Source organism: Choloepus didactylus, chromosome X, assembly GCF_015220235.1.
Source record: "Choloepus didactylus isolate mChoDid1 chromosome X, mChoDid1.pri, whole genome shotgun sequence".
NCBI lineage: Eukaryota > Metazoa > Chordata > Mammalia > Pilosa > Megalonychidae > Choloepus > Choloepus didactylus.
Genome location: NC_051334.1, coordinates 160,669,646 through 160,689,513, shown reverse-complemented (window position 1 = coordinate 160,689,513; position 19,868 = coordinate 160,669,646). Strand labels below are relative to the sequence as shown.

At 38.4% G+C, this 19,868-nt stretch overlaps 1 protein-coding gene across 3 annotated transcripts in view; it reads left to right on the top strand.

Annotated features, from left to right (window-relative positions):
- Positions 1-19,868, top strand: part of ENOX2 (ecto-NOX disulfide-thiol exchanger 2) — a 393,140-nt gene that overhangs the window by 103,893 nt on the left and 269,379 nt on the right. The window contains exon 1 of one of the 3 annotated variants that reach the window (XM_037821173.1): positions 16,122-16,216. The exons of the other annotated variants lie outside the window; for them this stretch is intronic. Coding sequence (XP_037677101.1) covers positions 16,161-16,216 — 56 coding nt within the window. The 5' untranslated portion in view covers positions 16,122-16,160. Of the gene's footprint in view, positions 1-16,121; positions 16,217-19,868 lie in introns of those variants that run through there. 3 annotated transcript variants of the gene reach the window in all.

The following is a 19,868-nucleotide window of genomic DNA, read 5'->3' as shown; positions in this document are numbered from 1 at the left end:
TCTTTACTTGTTCTTTTTTTCCTCCCATCTAAGCCACAATACTTGTTATATGAAAATAGTTTAGGATAGGGCCAAAGTCCTTCTTAAGATAGCAGTTGCAGCCCTGTGACAGGAAATGGCAAATTCAAAACTTGAAGGCTCTTGACCAAAGCTTTCCACATTTTGCTTAGATGGTGGAAGCAAGTGACAGTTTGGCCAGCTGCCCCAGTGCTCTAAAACTTATGCTGTCCCTGAAGTAACTGGATGCACTCCAAATGCAGGGTTTCCAAATGAAGTTCAAGACCTTGAATTGAATCCAGTTTCTACAAGGGAGTACTTAAAATTTTTCAGAAGAAAGTGGTTGTGTCACCTATGCAGTCAGAATCCTGCCATGTTTCTCCCCTCAGTGTTACATTTGTTACAACTACCTATGGAGCTCCACATAGATTGGGATCTCTACACTTATCAGAGCATAGGAAGGGATGCAACCTTTTCCCTAAGATGTCATTGCATCTTGGAGGAAGACTAGACAGGGATGGGATGTTTCTCACTTCAATTATTATTTTGATATCTCTCTGAGCTACTCAGCTATGAGGCACCATAAATTGAAAAAAGAAAAGGTTTACATCCTTTCAGGATGTTTTTAAAAATGTGTCCATTTATAAGGCATATTCTTAATAGGAATAGTATATAATATACTACAATAAAATATTAGGACTATGCTAAAACAAAAGAAGAATTTAAATTCACCTTAATTTCCTTTCAAATGTTGTAGTCTACTAGGGAAACACAATTCAAATTTAAGAACATTAGTTATGTACAACACTTGTCCTGGATAACTGATAGCACCTGAGCTATAAAACTATGGTGCCACCTGGCCCTTTCCAGAAAGATTTTCTCTAGAAATTACATTGTTCCTTAAATAGGCAAAGCTTTTACTCAGATGAGTTGTTTCCAGCAAGCTATCCATCAGATTCTCTGCCATGGGTGCATTTGTCTTAATTTTACTGAAGTGCCTGCTGGCTGACTTTGAGTCCACAAAGACAAAAGTGTAGCATATCTTTTGGGACAGAATTTAAACTTGGGAGGAAAAAGAAAAACAGCCATCTCCTTGACCTCCCTGCCTTCTTCCCACTACTAATGGGGATGGGGTGGGGGAGTGTAGAGAGAAAATGGTCTTCATTTATAGGCTTTATTTTCCTACTTTGGAGACCAGCTTACTGCCAGCATATGAATTAATCCCATATAATCAGTTTTGTTGAAAAAAAAAAAATCTCGTGAAAGCAAAATTCACTAATTATTTGCTCCATAACTTATATTTCAGTTGGGTGGGCAGAATTTTGCCTTTATTTGCTCTGCTGACTCAAGGGGGCAGGCCTAATATAATGGGTGTACTTTTTTGCTTTGCTTTATTTCTAATAAAATATCACCATTTATAAATAATTCTAGATAGTGGATAGTAGAATGAATACATAATGGAGAGTTTGGTTGCTTTCCTTGTGTGCTGGTTTGGATGTATTATGTCCCCCAAAGCTCCATGTTCTTCAATGCAGTCTTGTAGGGACAGATGTATTAGTGTTGATTAGGTTGGAATCTTTGGATTAGGTTGTTTCCATGGAGATGTGACCCACCCAACTGTAGGTGATAACTCTGATTAGATAATTTCAGTGGCGGTGTGGCCATGCCCATGCAGTGTGGGCCTTGATTGATTTACTAGAGCCCTATATAAGAGCTCAGACAGAAGGAGCTTGCTGCTGCAATTTACAGAGACATTTTTGGAGACGGCCATTGAAAGTAGACTTTTGCTACTCCAGAGTTTGCCTGGGAGAAACTAAGAGAATATCCCCAGATGCCTAGAGAGAAACATCCTGGGAAAAAGCCATTTTGAAACCAGAACTCCTGAGCAGATGCCAGCCATGGGCCTTCTAGCTAACAGGTTTTCCGGCCACCATTGGCCATCCTTTAGTGAAGGTACCCTATTGTTGATGCCTTACCTTGGACACTTTATGGCCTTAAGACTGTAACTTTGTAACCAAATAAACCCCTTTATAAAACCCAATCCATTTCTGGTCTTTTGCAAAACAGCAGCATTAGCAGACTGGAATACCTTGTAATCCTGTGCTTGTGTGAAAAATAAACATTCTATAAAATGTGGAAACTACTTTTAATTCTACACATTTTGGCTGAATTACGGTGAACATGAGTAAGATAGTAGCTTTGTCCATTCATTCAGTCCTTCGTTCAATGTTTATTCATTCACGATTTATTGAGCACCTGCTACTCCAGGCACTGTGAAATAGATAGAGAAGTGGACCCTTCAGTGGGCCCTTGATGGGTTCCTGCTCCTTAAGACACCCCTTCCTCTGAAGTGCATCTCCATTTTATTTATTTTGTCTTCCACAACACGATGGTGAGTTCCTTCAAGGTGGAAATCCTATCTTGTGTTTTCTGTAGTGCTAGACTTTCAGCAAATACATGTTGAACTGGATTGAATGCCTTTTGAAGATATAGATGAGGAAAGTTTTGGAGTTCATCATAGGATATTAGAACTAGAAAAGATCTTACAAGTTATCTAGCCCATAGATTTTTCATACAGTTTTCTCAGGGTCCCTAGAATTCTCCAGATATACCTTAAGGGCTGCCTTTAGGGAGAAGGGGAGGCACAGCAGAGGGACTGTGAGACTGCTGTGACCTCCACTGTGCTTCAAGCATGGCATTTCCACTTTTGATTATTTTATATATAGGACATTCCTGTAAGATTTCATTTGAAGAAAGGGTTGGCTACTAAAATAAAGCAGGATACCACCAATTGATAAAACATGTCTATGTTAAGATGGGAATTCTGAGGCCTAAAAAGATTGTGTGAGTTGTCCAAGGTCACATATATAGTTAATAATACTCTTAGAACTAAAACCTTAATCTTCTTTTCTTATCTGGGTTCCTTTTCATGATGTTCTGCTGTTTACTAGTTTACAACTGTTATGTGACCAGCATAATTTCTGGCACATAGATGGCATACCTAAATGAACGAATGTTAAAATCCACTCAGAAAACAGTCCATCTCTCTTTGGACTTAGCTCAGTATCTCCACACTTAACAAAGTGACTGTCAAACTGTAACTGCTTAATGATGGTGGTTGTACTGGTGTTGGTTATCCATGATTGAAGGGTTTTGATCATTTCATCTTTCCAGATTAAAGCACCCTAATCCTTTCTTTTTGCTCTCACTGGCCCTCCTCTCCATTCCCTCAAACATTTTTCTTGCTATTATTCTTTTACTCTGCACTCCTTGGGATGGACTGGATAGGGAAACTCGAAGATATAGGAAGTTCTAACTACAGCTAGTACTTAAATGTGCTTTTGGCTTACATGTTTAATTATGACACACTTAACAGTTGTCTATTGTCAAGATTATGAAAATAAATAAATCACTGTAAAATACAAGTTGTACTAAGAATGTTTTTGAGAGTTCAATTAGGTTTTTTTGTTTGTTTTAAAACATAAGTATCATCAAGCCATCATTTGATCATGCCCACTGTAGATTCTCACTGCATCTCTACAGATGCCAGTTTCATTTTAATTAGTGCTTTTAGTTCTTGCTGTGGTAGCTTCCCTAGCTTTGTGGTTTTGGTTGTTTTCCCTTTCCTTTGCCTTCTTTGCCTGATTCCTTTTTGCTGTGGCTTGAGTCATATACCCCAAATTTAGGCATGTTCTTGATCTTGATTTGCATTCCTGTGGATGTGAACCCATTGCAAATAAGATCTCTTGAAGTTGTTATTTTAGTTAAAGTATGGCCCAATTGAATAAGATTGAGCCTTAGTCTGGATTACTGGAGTTCTCTGTAAGAAGAAAAATTCAGACTTAGAGAGGGAGAAAGCCATGGGGAGGATCCAGAAGCCAGAGTAAATGGAACCCAGAAGAGAAAGGAGAGGATACTGCCACATGATGAGAAAGCCAAAGAACCCAAAGATTGCTGGCCAGCCAGAATGCTACCTACCTCAGGGGAAGCAAGCCTTCCAGCCTCTGAAAACATGAGCTAATAAATTCAAAGCTAACCCATTGTGTGATATTTGTCATAGCAGCCAGGAAACTAAGATACTTTGCCTGGTGCCAGCTGACTCTTTTTTTCCATCTGATATTTTATGAAGTCCATGTTACCTAATATTACTGACAAGGATTTTGGGCTTTCCTTAAGAGGAGGCCACTTAAGATTGCAGTTTTTCACATATCACAGACAGATGCTCTTGGGCCAGTTTGAGAACAGAATGTTCCCTCTCTGACAAAGATACAAGACTCCTTTAGGGGAGGGTCTGCTGCCACCAGACCCTGCTGCTACCGCTATTGCCAGTACAATGGGAGACAGCAGACTGACTTTGTAGCCAGACAGAATTAGTTTTTGCTTGTTTTTCTGGTTTATTCTTGCTTTGGGATACTTTTTCCACTTTTTAATTAGCACCCTAGTAATGGAGAAAATGACTATAACAAGAATTTAGAACTGAAAGCTAGAACTTCAGTCTCCATTTGGTAGATAATAGGATCTCCATTTGAAAAGTTTTTGCTTAGTTGGAAATACTTAACTTAAGGCAACTTTCAGAGTTTTCTTTTGTTCTTATCTTTTTTTGGCCTTAGGGTTGACTTTGTTAGAGTGAATGACAAGAACAGCCTACCCTTGCTCCATCATTTTTAAATGGATGGATTTTCTTAGAGTATCTATTGTGGTGTAGATTTTGATATTATGTATTTAGAGTTTATAATTCAGTATTTTCACTGAATCTTTATTTGATGACATAAACTCCTTGATAAATGGGAATATGGATTTTTATATTCATAACATCTTCTAACCAGATTTAATTGTAACTATTATTCACCTATCGTTTTTAAAGCCTATAGGCTCAGAGAAACCAGGACCAGTTTTATCATTTTCCAGATAGAGGTGGCCAGGTTGTTTTCAGAAATGATTTAAGACTAGGGTCTTAGATGGTTTCAGGATGTGAAACTATGGCTAGGTAAATTAGAAATTTGGGTGGTTTATCAAACTAAAGCTGGGTTTCTGGCCTAGATTCAGATTTATTAAGAGTGACTTTTATCTTTGACACAGTAGAATCCTTGAACGCTATATACTGTAAGATAATAGTTTGCACTATCATAGTCAACAAACATTTATTGACCACCAACCTTCATCCTAGGAGCTCTACATATTAGCTTCACAGCAACTGTTCTGTTTAAATCTATTCTGTTACTAATTCAAGATTTTTCTACTGTTGATATAAATAAATTCTTCAGTAAGATGTATGTCTGAGTTAGAAGAATAGACAACTGTCTGGGTTTTAGTCATTTTTTTCTATGAATTTTCTGCCTTTTGGCCTTTTTTTCTTAGAGGCCACCTAAGAGACACCACTCTGCTAATGCATCAACTTGACTATTTTTATAATTGGATTCAAGGATATATCTCTTACAAATGGAATTAATAGCTAGGTGCTCTATCTATACAATAGAATTAATATATTTTTACAAACTTAAAGACATTTTTAAACACCATATACAGATAGAAGCTACCATTTGCACACACAACCAGAAATTATGCTTGTATATTAATATACATGGACAACCAAGGATAGACTCCAGGGTTCCTCAAAACAAGCCTATAGATCCTAAGTATATCAAACCAATACTTAGTTCGATATAGTGTAAAAAATGCTTTATCCTCCATTAAACTAGATTTCAGTGATTGCCTCATGAGCTCTCCCCAAAGAGTCTTCTTTAACACAAATGTGAAAGCATACATCTTTCCAAATATAGACAATGAAATTCACCCTTTTCAAAAGGTTTTTTTGGGCCTTCATGCCTCTCATATACTTCATTCTCCTGAATTTTGTCTCAGTCCTTTAAAATATTTCAAGAATGTCTTCTCATTCTCTTTTGTCACGAAATTCTACTTTCTCAGTGGTAACAGCCAGTGACTTTGTTGGGCACAGTCTCAGACTCCTGGTTTTGAAGTATGGATTTTTCTTCCTCTGCTTGCCCCCACAGTACAGGTATTCTCTGCTTAAAGGAGACTCAGTGTCTGAAAATTCACACTTACGAAACAAAAATCAGAAGCAAGTCCATATGAAGCTTGCTGCTACAAGGATATCTCACTGTATAAAAAAAAATGTGTTTCTAAGAAATTGAATATATAAATTCCATATTTGTAGAAACAAATCTTACTTTAACATACAGTATTAGTTGGCATTTAAAGACATGCCATGTGGAATGCTTTCGTAATACAAATAGCCACTCCTAACTTCTCAGGTTTATAGATTGGTCAAACCAATTTTTAATTTCAAAGAATGATCCCTTTGTTAGAAACTGATTTCTCAACCTGATCACTCATAGAGTTCTTATGTTTTTTTCCTACTTTATTTGCCCAGGGAATCAGCTGTACTTTCCTAATCCCTGATCTCTTCTTGGCTATCATATATTAATGTACCAAAATGTAATTATATATTTGTATATTTAATGTGAGATAAAGCGGGAATTTATATAGGACCTATATAAATATATGTATTTATCTATCTATACAAGTTCCATGGTATTTAAGACCAGCAGGCACAATGCACATTGCTAAGGTTTTCTTTTTATTCCTGCATGTTGATATTTATTCTAAATATTTTTATTTTACCTCTTAACCTTTTAAATGACATACTAACTCTATCCACCACTGTAGTGTAACCGCTTCTGAAGTGAATTGACATCTGTTTAACAACCTTGAAAATGCTACTGATACTGTTTAGAATAGAAAAGTAGATACTGTTCTTTCTTCTTTGCACTGTAAGCATTTAACCATCTCCAATGTTGGAAAGATAATTGCACTTTTTATTTGTTTTTAAAAGGGTATGTTCTAGTAATCTCATTTTACCCTTTCATTTCCCCCTTACTATTCTGTCCCTTGGCTTCATTTGCCTCTTTATGGGGAAGAATGCATTTGGGGCTTTCTTTGCTTCTACTTTTGCCATGATATGTAGACTAGTTTATGGAGAAATACATCAGCTGCCTGCTGTGCATTTAAATTCCCAGCTTCCCTGCTGCATTTGTGTGCAACAACTGAAAGGCAAATAGATGAATGCAGGGCCGTTTTTGTCAGCAAAATTTTTGGATGCATACATTACCCAGCACACGTATCATTAAATACAAGTTTAATATCTGAAGTAAAAGTGGTAGTATATCAGCTTTGTCCACAGAGAAAAGGGTCACTGTTCATGAGAACTAAATAGAAGCTTAGCCTTCCTTGTCAAAGAAGTTAAAAGATGAGAATTTGTCTTTTAGACCATCTGGTTCCTCCCCCAGGGAACAATATAACATTGGTCCTTGCATCATTATATTCTTAGTGTTGATTAGTTTATGTTATGTTTCATAGCTTTGTAGTAACTTCAAATGCTTTCGTAGCCATAGTTCCCCCATTCCTCTTGATCAGGATGTTCAGACTCGATCTCATTTCTGAGGAGCTGTTCCCTTCTCATTTCAACTTTTAGTGATCCTTACACCACTAAACTGGGTCAAGTTCCTGAGATTCAGCCTTTTTAAGATAAGTTATGTCCACTTGGCACCTCTAACTTTTTCTTAACTTTTTTTGCTGCTGTTTTTCCTGTTTTGAGTCTCCTTAAACAATTTTTGGAATTTTGTATCATCTAGTAATTTTATATTGTGAACATCTTAAAGTTGAACCTCTGGGTTCAGCTATCATTCCTTACAAAGGAAAGAAATAGAAAGGAAAGAATGTCCAGGAATTGCCTCAATATGTCTCCTCTCCCCCCACCCTTGTTCTCCCCCTCTGTCTCTCTCTCTTTCTCTCATACACACACCCCTGCCTAATCATGTGAACAAATGCATACACATTATCTTGGCATTGGCTTTTACCCATACAACCTCCAAATAACTAAACCAGATCACTACAGTGCAGTTGTGATCCAGGGCGGACAGGAAAGGGGATGAAGAACCTGAAGTGAGATTTGAAGGATGAGAATTATATATGTTAAGGAAGCAGAGAATTACAGAATTTCCAAGCCATACGGAACCATAGAGAACCTCCCTTAGTTATACAAATGAGGAAAGTGAGGCCCAGAGAGTTAATGCCTAAGACTGCCCATTCCATTGTTTTGTTTCCTATATCAAGCTGAAGGCAAAGATTGTGAGGATTAAGAGTGCAGAGGCAAAGTCCTGGATTTGCCATTTGTCTGTTAATTCATTCAGTTATTCAACATATACTTATTGAGCTACTATGATATTGATGTGCCTGGCCTTGTGCTAAGTGCTAGGGACATCATCTGGCCCCTGACCTCAAGGAGCTTATAGCCTAGTTACCAAACTCTAGTGTGAATTAGAGAAGCAAAGAAACAATCACAATACGGAATGATAGATGCTTCTAAAGCACAAATAGGATACTATCAAAACATATAAAAGGTACCCACAACCCAGCTTTAGGTGACTAAGGATAGCTTCCTAGTAGAGGTTAACCAGGCTGAGGAGGGGGCTGTGTGTTCCAATCTGATGCAATGTTAAAGTACATGGAAATCTCTGAGGCAAGAACTGAAAGTAGTTCAATATGACTTGAGATTGTATAGCAATTAAGGGTTGGGGAAGTGGGGGAAAGTGCAGGATGAGATTCTGAGGGGTAAGTAGGAGCCAGGTCATAAAGGGCCTTATTTGCAATGCCAGAGAGTTTGGACTTCTGTGGTGTAAAAGCAATAAAGAAGTCACTGAAGGTTTTTTAAGTCAAGATTGTAAGTAAAGATAAGGGGTTAAGTTTGAGGTGACTGTGGGACACCCACACTCTGAACAATCTGGCCTGGAGATATAGCTTTGGGAGCTATCAGCATATATTGAAATATGATTTGAAGTCATGGGATCACCCAGGGGTAGTGTGAGGATCAGTGACCCTTAACCTTTATTTGGCCTTGGACTTCTTTAGGAATCTGAAAATTATAGACCCTCTTCCCATAAAGTATTCATTTACACACAATTCTGCATCGAATTTTAGGAGGTTAACAGACTTCCTAAAGCACATCCACGAAACCATATAATGCCTAGGTTAAGAGCCTCTGGTGTAGAATAAGAAGAAAGAAGCAGAAAGATGGAACACTGGAAAGCAATGACATTTAAGAAATGGTTATAGGAGGAGAAGTCATGAAGCAAACTGTGAGAGAGAAACCAGAGAGGTAGGGGTGTCACAGAAGCCAAGGGAATAGAGAGTTTCAAGACAGCAGGAATGGTCAAGAGGGTTAAGTGTTATATGAAGAAAGAGTAAGATAAAGACTGAAAAGTGATCACTGGGTTTAGCAACAATGAGAGTGCCAGTGACCTTTGCAAGGGTTATTCTGGTAAAGTGCTATAGACAGAATCCAGAATGCAGTGATTAAGGAGTGGGTGAGAGGAGAGAAAGTGGGAACAAGTGTGGCCCCAGGCTTCCAAGGGACTGGAATAGGGCAGGAGCTTGTCTTTGTTAATATAAGGATGGGCTGAGGTGTTAATAGTGACTTTTAGTATTTTCTTGAAATTATCTTCTTAGTTTCTGATTTCTTACCATTAAAAAAAGCAGATAAACCAAACAAATCAGGTCCATAACAAATGTGGTTTCACAAATTCCCAGTGTTTCTGTCTGATATTAATAAATGATGAATTGTGGTTTTTAAATCCCCACAGTTCTGTATTCCTTTCTCAGCATTGCTTAAGTGTCTATCTACCCAGAATCCACAGTGCCTCAGGCAGTACTAAATTAGCACTCTAGGTGTATTTTAGGCCAGCTTGGCTGGGAATGAGAAAGGCAATAATAGGGTGGCTCTAGACCCTTGATTAAGAAGCCAGCTTTATATTACCCAGCTTAGTAATTATGAGGGCTTTATGTTTGTGTATCTGAACCTTAGTTAAGCTTTGTCATAGGTTTTCAAAAACAGCTGGGACTTTTGGTCTCTGAAGACATTAATTTGTGTCTCCAGGGTGTATGCATAAAGCAAATTGGGAAAGAGGGGAGGAAGAGCAAATTTCTTTGTGTGAATTCCAGCTCCCTGTTAACTGTTTAATTGAGGAGAAGGAAAGAGTCCTATGACAATTACTGAATTAGGGATGAACTATTATATTCTGCTTGATGTATTCTTGCTTGTATATTTGAGCTAAGAAAGGCAGTAAACTCTGTTTCCCCTAAGAAGGCCTTGCTTTGTTGACCTTCAACAGAAATGTAGACTCAGATTTCACAGTTCCTGTCATTTCAAAGGGAGGCTTAATGTTGGTGGTGATGATTGTTAATTTAAGCTTTGGTCCTCTTTTTCTGCCATCTGCTGTGTAGTAGCCTCTAAGTCACAGTTCAGAGGCAACAACAAGGAGCACGCCTGGGGGAAGCAGAGTAATGATATAGGCCTTTGGAAATTGTGCTGTTTCTTCCTTTCTAGCCATGGAAAAGATTTTTGGGAGACCATGCCATCATGGCAGTGATTGCCAAGTTGGAGTGAATTAGCGATGCAAAGTAAGACTGGGCCTAAATTCTCCTGACCTTTAGAAATATCAGCATGCATGATGCCATGGTTAACCAAGGGCTCCTCCACCCCCATATTTTGGGCTTATTTTAAAGCCTCTGCATGAATCTAACTAAAGACTGCCAAAATGTAGAAAAAGGAAGGTTCTTTGTGCTTTTTTTGTTTTCATATTTGCTGCCTTTTTAATCTGATTGAGATAAAAGAATATCAAGCACAATTTACTCTGCAAAATAGTATAGGAACTCCCCCTAATGCTGGAGATCCCTGGGAGTTCTTGGAGAGGTTGAGACCTCAACCAGGGGCTGGCACCATGAGGGTTCATGAATCAGTTGCAGGAAAGAATTCAAGGACTAGTCAGTATGTATGGCCAAAATGTTTAATAAGTTTGATGCTGGAGAGCCCAGGGCATTCTCGGCTTGATGCCTGAGAACCCTGAGAGTTCTAAGCTTGACACTGGAGAGCCCTGGATTTCTCAGACAAGTTGAGACCTCGACAGGGGCCCACGTTGCCAGGGAGATTAACACCCCTGGGAGTCATGTTCCATGTAGGGAAGGGCAGTGGGTTTACCTGCCAAGTGGGCTTAGAGCAAGAGAGGCCACATCTGAGCAACAAAAGAGGTTCTTTGGGGGAGATGCTGTGACGGTTCTTGACTCAGCTGCAGGAAAGAATCCAAGGACCAGTCAGTGTGTATAGCCAAAAAGTTTAATGTGTAGCAAAAGTACACGCTTGAAGGGGGCCAGCGGGGAAATTCTCCAATGGAGGAGAAACCCTCTGAGGTTGGGATCCTTGTATTATAAGAATTTGGAGGGGCCCTTCCCCCTCTGGTTATGCTAATAAGAGATTGATGAGCTGCACTTTTCATTGGTTCTTTTCAGGCTTCGACCTGAGTGAGGGCTAGGTGTGCGTGCACCAAAAGGAACATCTTGTTATAGGTCTTAGAGTCACTTCCCCCTCCCTGCTTCCCTATCTAACTGCCTCACCCCAGAAGCATGGGTGGTGTGTGGTGTGTGTGTGTGTGTGTGTGTGTGTGTGTGTGTGTGTTTGTGAAAGAGAGAGAGAGAGAGAGAGATTTACTAAATATTCTCAACATTCAGGAACATGCTTATAGAGGGAAAGGGCCATATTCTCCCATAAACAGTACAGTGATGCCACTGTCAGAGTCCAAATATCAGAATTCAATATAACCAGCAATGTTGGAGAAGACTTCTGTTGGGTAATGTATCTATAGGTTTCATACAAGTAAAATAAAAGTTTTAATAGACTGTTTTCTTAGAGGATTATAAAAATGAGTATAGCTTATCCAAGAAGGGATCAGATTATACTTTGAAAAACCTCTTATAAACCAATACTTCTATATGCACTCAGGTCAAACAGGCATTGTCTTACAGTAGTTTTGACTACTACCTTAAGATTTAAATGAATAACAAAAATTTTAAACATGTTCATTATATGATTGCTGAGTCAAAATCATGGATTTATATATGTTACCAGACTTTCTCACAACATCTTACTTGGTCCTGAGCTGTTAGGAAAATAGTGTCTACTGAAGGTGAGGTTCCAAGCCATTCCTATGATTAATATATTATTAATGGTTGTTCTAGTTTGCTAATGCTGCTGGAATGCAAAACACCAGAAATGGATTGGCTTTTATAAAAGGAGGTTTATTTGGTTACACAGTTACAGTCTTACAGCCACAAAGTGTCCAAGATAACGCATCAACAATCGGGTACCTTCACTGGAAGATAGCCAATGGCATCCGGAAAAACCTCTGTTAGCTGGGAAGGAAAGTGGCCAGCGTCTGCTCCAAGTTCTGGTTTCAAACTGCCTTTCTCCCAGGATGTTCCTCTCTAGGCTTCAGCTCCTCAAAAATATCATTCTTAGTTGCTCTTGGGGCGTTTGTCTTCTCTTAGCTTCTCCAAAGCAAAAGTCTGCTTTCAACGGCCATCTTCAAACTGTCTCTCATCTGCAGCTACTCTCTCATCCTCTGTGCATTCTTCAAAGTGTCCCTCTTGGCTGTAGCTCCTCTTCAAAATGTCACTCTCAGCTGCACTGAGTTCCTTCTGTTTGTCAGCTCATTTAGTGCTCCAGTGAACTAATTCAGACCCATCCTGAATGGGTGGGGTCACACCTCCATGGAAATTATCCAATTATTGTCATCACCCACAGTTGGGTGGGTCGCATCTCCATGGACACACTCAAAGAATTACAATCTAATCAACACTGGTACATCTGCCCACACAAGATTACATCAAATATAATGGCGTTTTGGGGGACATAATACATTCAAACCAGCACAATGGTCTTGCTCAATGAAATTCTCTCTGTTGTACTTCAATTGTAGATGTTGAACTCTCCCCTTCTTCGTAAAGCACAATTTAATTAACAGCCTTAAAATTATATAAGCAAGCGGTTAGGAGGGAAAATGCTCAACTATTTCAGTTCCCTATTAAATTTACAATAGCTGTTTAAAACTTCCATTTGCCTGGACTATAACTGATTAGAAAAGAAAGTAAGCTGTGAAAACACGTCTTTCTTTCTTTAATTGATCATAATGCTATAGAATAGATCCATACATTATTTGACCTGGAAGAGACATAAAAAAGTTATCTAGTTCAACCCTTTCTTCTTATAGATGAGGAAACTAAGCCTTAAATCAGTTAAATGATTTATTTAGGATCATATACTTGGTGGCATATATCGATCTTGATCTCAAATTCCATGACTTTTAGTTGGTCAAATTCTCACTAATCTGTACTGCCTCCAGAAAATTGGAAAGGTAGAAACTGAACTTCAGTCTTCAACTTTCAAAGCATACACTCTACCTCTCTGCATGCCTAGAGGTGCTTAATCAGTATTAACCAACAAGATTGAAATTATTATCTTTTTAATTCAATAAGTTGCTCCAGAAAGGAACCACATAAAATGGATTGGAAGAGACACTTTGGCAGTAATGCCATTCAATACATGTGGCAGGAATTAGATTCACTGCATTATATATGGCTCACAACCTGATAAGAAAGCAAAGTCCTAGAAAAGACCTACTGGAGCTGGCTGGTGCAACTGCTCTGATTCAGTAAGTAACTTGAAGTTTTGATGGAATCTGTCACACATTAGCCCATGAACCAGGAAAGAGGAAATCAATGAGCATAAAAAATCACAGTAAGAGAATACACCTAACCCTTGTCTTGTCCACAAATGCCTTTAGCTGAGCTTTATCTTCCCAAGATTAAGGAACCCTTGGATTGATATCCCTCTCTACTCTGCATGGCACACGGATCACTCATGGAATAATGAGTACTAAATCTTAAGAAAGACACTTGGCAAACCAGAATGAAACAAGAATGGTCAGGGGCTGGAGAACTCTGTCATATAAAGAAAGGTAAAAAAAAAAAAAGACAAAAAAAAAACTGGTTGTTTTTGTGCCTGGAAAAGAGAAAACCTCGGAATGGAGAGGGGAAAGGAAATGACATTTTTAAAGCACCTACTGTGTGCCAGGCATTCTGCTTATATTATCTTCTTCACAGCCACACAATGTAGAAGATTCCTTGAATATACCTGGCATGAAGGTGTTAGATAACTCACCTGATACCATAGAGCTAGTAAAAGCAGAGCTAGGTTGTATAGTTATAAAGCCCATACTTTGGATAGGAGTCTTCAAATATTTGCAGAGCAATATAAAAAAGAGGATTGAGAACTGACATTTGTCACTCCAGAGGGCATCTTTAGCAGTGACAATAGTAGTTGTAAAAGTAGCAATAGCTGTGGCAGTAGCAGCATTAGTAGGTGTAACAAAAACAATGGATGGCATTTATTGAGGACTTATTTTGTGCCAGGAACTATGCTAAGCATGTGACTTATGTTAACATATTTAATCCCTACAACAATCCCATAAGTTTGGTACTGTTATTATCTTCATTTAACATATAAAGAAACTGAAGCACAGAGGAGATTAAGTAACCCCCTCCCAAGGTCATATAAGTGGGAGAGCCTGGATATGAACCTAGGTAGCCACAGGAAAGCAGATTCTAGCCAAGCAAAAGGGAAAAACATTTCTATTCAAATTCTCTGACAGTGGAATGGATATTCTTGTGAAGCAGGGACTTTTCCAGCCCTGAAAGTATTTAAGCTATGTCTAGAAGCTACTGTCAGGAATGCTGTGCACAGAGTCCTTCACCTGGAGCAAGATTGAAAATAAGATAATTTTAAAGGCCCATTTTAACTCTAAAATTATATGACTCTAAGTTGACACATCCACTGGTTAGGCAGCAGCTGTCTGATGACCTGTGGGACTTTCTCTATTTTGTCATCTCCTCTATGCAGAGCCATGACCTTTCTAAGCCATCTGTGGAGTTAGTTGGTTACTCAGAGCTCATATGATGCACAGGCTTCACTTCTGTTATTGGGTAGATGAGCTATTGGCACAGGAGAAGTATAAATAATGCACTGGTCCTCCAAATGGAGAGAAGCCATTCCAAGGGGTCTGTTGCAAGAACAAATTTAGAAATCACTGGTCATGGTCAAAAGAAATCGATTAATGAAAACTGATTAGCCTCCAGGGCTCTCTTGTCTAATGCAATAGTTTATAATCTATGTGAATTTAATACCCACTTTCAAATTCCAACTTTTTCATTTTATCTTAATAATTCCTTGCATTAATCTGCCGTTTGGATCTTCCTTTTCCAGTCTTGTGATAATGTCACTTATCTATTCATTCAGACAGCTTTGTATCTCTAATATTGGTCAATTACAAAAGCCATCTGTGAGCCCATATAGCATTCTCATCTACAGCTTTTAATTTAAAAACATGCCATGAGTTAAATAACTCACAAAATTTAGCTAAATAGGTAACCCTTTCTCCTTCTCCCTCAGCCTTTCTCTACCTTTCTTTGGCTACCTTTTAAAAATAAAATATTTTAGGAGAAAAATGAACTCTGTAGGAATTCTGTCACTGTCAGTGGTAGAAGTGAGAAGACATGATCATTAACTGTCTTTGCTCAGTGGTTATTGATAGCATTGGAAAGGCAACTAGTAGTGTGGCTTATCACTACTTCCTATGTTGAATATGATGCTGGGTAGTCACCTAGGAAGACAACGGGGCAAAGAGAAGCTAGTCAAGAAGTGCTCTGGACAAATACAAACATAAAAAGCTTAAAACTTTTCAATCACTTGCTACTCAAACTGGCTGGAACCCCTGTAGAAGGCCAATTGAGTTTTTTTATTGTCTTCATTCTTCCTGGAGACTCACTGATAAGTTTAACATGGTGCATTGTACAAAGGATCAAAAATCAGAATTCACCTACACTGTGATTCCTCGTGTCTTGTGAAAGTTTTGTGAAGTTTTTATAAAATTCCCAGAGAAAGGGAATTCTCTAACTCTGGTCCAGTTATATTTCATAGCTAGCCTTTCTCCCAATTCAACTTCATTTAAAGCACCAAGGATATCTCAGAAACAATGTATTAGGCTTATATTATTAGAACCATTTTTATTGACCTGAGGCCTTTGATTTAGTCACCCATAAACACTTTCTTCAGAAATCCTGTGATTCTGGGCTTAGCAGTGACCCTGTAAAATGGTTTTCTCTTCATTTAGTTCCTGCCAACTTAGCCTCGACCTGGAGGTCCAAAATGCTTGCAGACTGTCATCTTTAGTGAAGATTAACTGAAGCCTCTCTGGCTGATGGTGAAGGAGAGTTCAAAGACTATGCTGGCAGCTCCATTTGCAATCACAAAAAGGTTCTTCTTTTGAAATCATCTCCTTTCTAGCAGGTCCGCTTGTGTCAAGGGTGCACTTTTTTAGCAGAATTTATTCCTCGAGTTGCTTTTGGTGTAAGTTACCCCCAAAGGCAAAGCATTCATGGTAATTCATGTGCCATAACTTATTTTATAGAGTAATAGAATTTTAGAACTAAATGGGATGTTAGAGATCCTTTAGCTTGATATTCTTGTTTTACAGATGGGGAAACTGAGGCCCAGAGGTGTTAAATGACTCATCTGAGGCTACGCAACTGGTTAGTGTCAGAGCCTAGAGTAGAACCCAGGTCTCAGGACTCCTACTCAAGTACTTTTTCTTCTATATCATATGCTGCCTCATGCCTAGCTAATTCATTTAGAATTTATCACTAAAGCATTATATAGTCTATGGGTGACAACTTAGCTCAGCAGTTAAGGGCAGACCTGAGTCTGAATCCCAGTCTATCCCTTATTACCTGTGTGAATTTGCACATCTGATTTAATCTATGAGCCTCAATTGCCTCATCTATAAAACTGAGATAATGTGAGTATCTGCATGTTAAAATTACAGTGAGAATTAAATGAGAAAATGCATATAAAGAACTTTGCAAAGTGTCTGGTACATAGTAAACTCCCAGTGAATGGTAGCTATTTTTACTCTTCAGCTTTTTTGTGTATAACTCTCTTAGCTTCCCTTCTCCACCCTCCAGGATAAGAATTCTCTTGGAAAAACAAATTTTATTAAACTTGGTATGAAAATCTGTTGAACTGCAGAAACATTCTTCTGGCTAACCTGAGTTTAGTGTATCAGATTTCTTTCTAAGTTAATTATAGCCTGATTTGGTTCTGTTCAGTATCATATCTATTTCCTCAAACAGGAAATTGTCTTTTCTAGATTTTGATTGGCAGGGATGGTTTTACAAACTTTATTGAATTACATTCAATAAAAGTGGAGGAGACACTTCCATTATAAGCCTCTGTTCCTAGGTGCTTATCTATTTTCATAAAATTACCCTTTGGACTGAAATATCTTCAACTTGTTTTCTATTTCAAATAGGGTGGAAAAATTGAAGGGTGGGAAAAATGGAGAAATTCCTTATAACATTTTATTTGACTACTAATCACATTTAAAGGTTTTCCTGATTGCCCCTGCAGTTTCAGAATGTTAAAACCTCATAAGAACCCAGAAACACACAGAACAATTATTTTAAAGAACAGCTTACAGAAATTTCACAGCAAACAACAGTGTCTTTACAAGATCAGAGTCTTATGAAGGCATGATACCTGGCTCCAGAAGCTTCTTTTTCACATCATCTTTGACAATCAAGATTTTTTTAAACAAATAGGTTTCTTTAAATTGGACCCTGTTCTTTCATATTCCCAACTATCATCCTTTTTCAACTTGGTTCAGAAATGTTCATCAGGAAAAGACAGAGGTACAAAGTGAACAGAAAGAAAAGGCTAGGGAGGAGTTAAGGAAAACAGGGATGTATAAATTGAGTTGGAGGCCAGCTAAAGGCTAAGAACAGGCTAGTAAAGATTCCCAAGACCAGACTCCAGAACCCCAGTGGCCTGGTGATTTTGGTCAAAGTGATACTGCCAGAATCTGAGAGAGATGGGGTACCTTTTTAATGAGAGCTCCATTCAGTAGGGCTAATCAGAACTACAGGGGGTGTGCCTGAGGACCTGGAGCCCCCTAAAAGAGAGGCTCAAGGCTAGCTTTAGGTGTGGAAGTGTAGAGTAGAAGCACAATGCCAAAAGTAGCAAAAAGATGTAGGCCCGAAGGTTGGGCTCTAGAGTAGAGGCTAGAGAAAGGAGGAACAAGAAGGTACTATTTATTCATCTAAACCAGTACTAAGCTATGTGGTTATTGCAAAATTGCCTGTAACATATCTTGTCAACCCCCATTTAAAATGTAAGTTCCAGAGAGCAGGGCTTATTATCTGTTTTGTTCACCGATATATTCCCAGCACCTGAACAATCTCTGGATCACAGTAAGTGTTCAATAAATATCCATTGAATGAATGAATGATCTGCATAGGAATTTACTTTGAGGTTTCCTCTCACCATACTAAAGATAATTTGTATACTTGAACTGTTTCCATGTGCTGCATTGGAGTGATGGGGAAAAAAAACATGAAGAAAGACCCTAAACCCAAGGTGTAAAACAAATGACATTAGGGACCTGGGCTCAGAGCAGACTTGGTTTGCTGCCTTTAGAATGTTCTGTTTGTCTCAAGTACTCAGCAGCAAAATTGGCTTCATTTTTCAGACTCCTTTCCCTGGAATCTGAGATGTACTATTCTAGAATTAGAAAGGATAGAAACAGAAGTCAGGTAGCCCCAAGGAAGAGGCTCCCCATTTGATATCTCACCTGCTGCTGCCAGCCTATGACAGTTACTGTCCCATTGCTAACAGAGAGTGGCAGAAATCAGATATTTTTCTCTACTTTTTACTCTCTTAAGCTGTGAACATTTGAACTTGTAGAACCCCTTTGTGGGCTTGTTATGCCAGCTTGCAAAACAGTGTCTGGCACATAGCAGGCACTCAGTAAATATTTTTGTTAAATTTATGATCCTCTCTGGTCATGTAGTTTTGAAAGACCACCGGGTGTGTTGGCCCAGCCCCTTTCCACAGGCTCTGAAAGGAGATGGGGATATATCAAGAAGATAAATTATGGGGAAATTAGAGAAAAGGGATGGAAAGTAATTACAATTTCATATGTGCCCAAATTCTGGTGCACTTTGGGAATACCCTAAGTGTCTCAGATGAGTTGCAACTCTAAACCAACACTTAAAGGAGTTATTTTAAATGTGCAATGCTAATACTCAAGAAAGTTTAGCACCTGCTTTCTTTCTGGGGTGTCAAGTTAATTCAATGCTGTATGTTTCATTATACTGCCTACTTACCCTTGAGATAACACTTTTAAGTCAAAGTATTTGTATCTTTCTTATATTTCTGTGGCCTACCAGTTAGTGGGTTATACTTAGGCATGTAATTCAAGACTTCCTCACTCCTAATCCCAGAGCATTTGAGCATAACCAACACTTTGCTAAAATAGGATGGTGTGTGGAGGAAGATATGCTTTCTACAGGATGAAAGTTGGAATTTGAGGTCTGTTATAGAGCGGCCTGGGAGGCTCCTACTCTAAAGACCAGGAAGTAAAATGTCATGGAAAATATTTTTAATAGTAGGGCTAAATGTGTAGGATGTGAAATTAGTACAGGAAACATAGAACAAGAACATTTGGCAACCTTGTGCTTCCTGTTTAAAATAACTATTATAGAACAATAGTGACATGTAGTAGCCTATACTGAATTCTAACGTTTTTCTTATTAGACTCCCATACTGCTGAATTTTTCATACATTGTAGATTTTTTCCTATTATTTGTTTGTTTGTTTATTTATTTATTTATTTATTTATTTATTGTTCCTGGAAAGGTCACCTCCCACATGTGTGTGTATAAAGGAATATCTATATTTAGTTTCTACCTTTAGATGCACTTGTTTTCCTAATTACTCCTTTAACAACTGATATGGTATTGTTTGGGCAAGTTATTTATTTTGAGCACTGTAAGATTTCTGATGGGAGTGCTGTAAATTCCAGCCCTAGATTGATGTTTAAAAATCAATAAACTACTTAGTAGAGGAATAA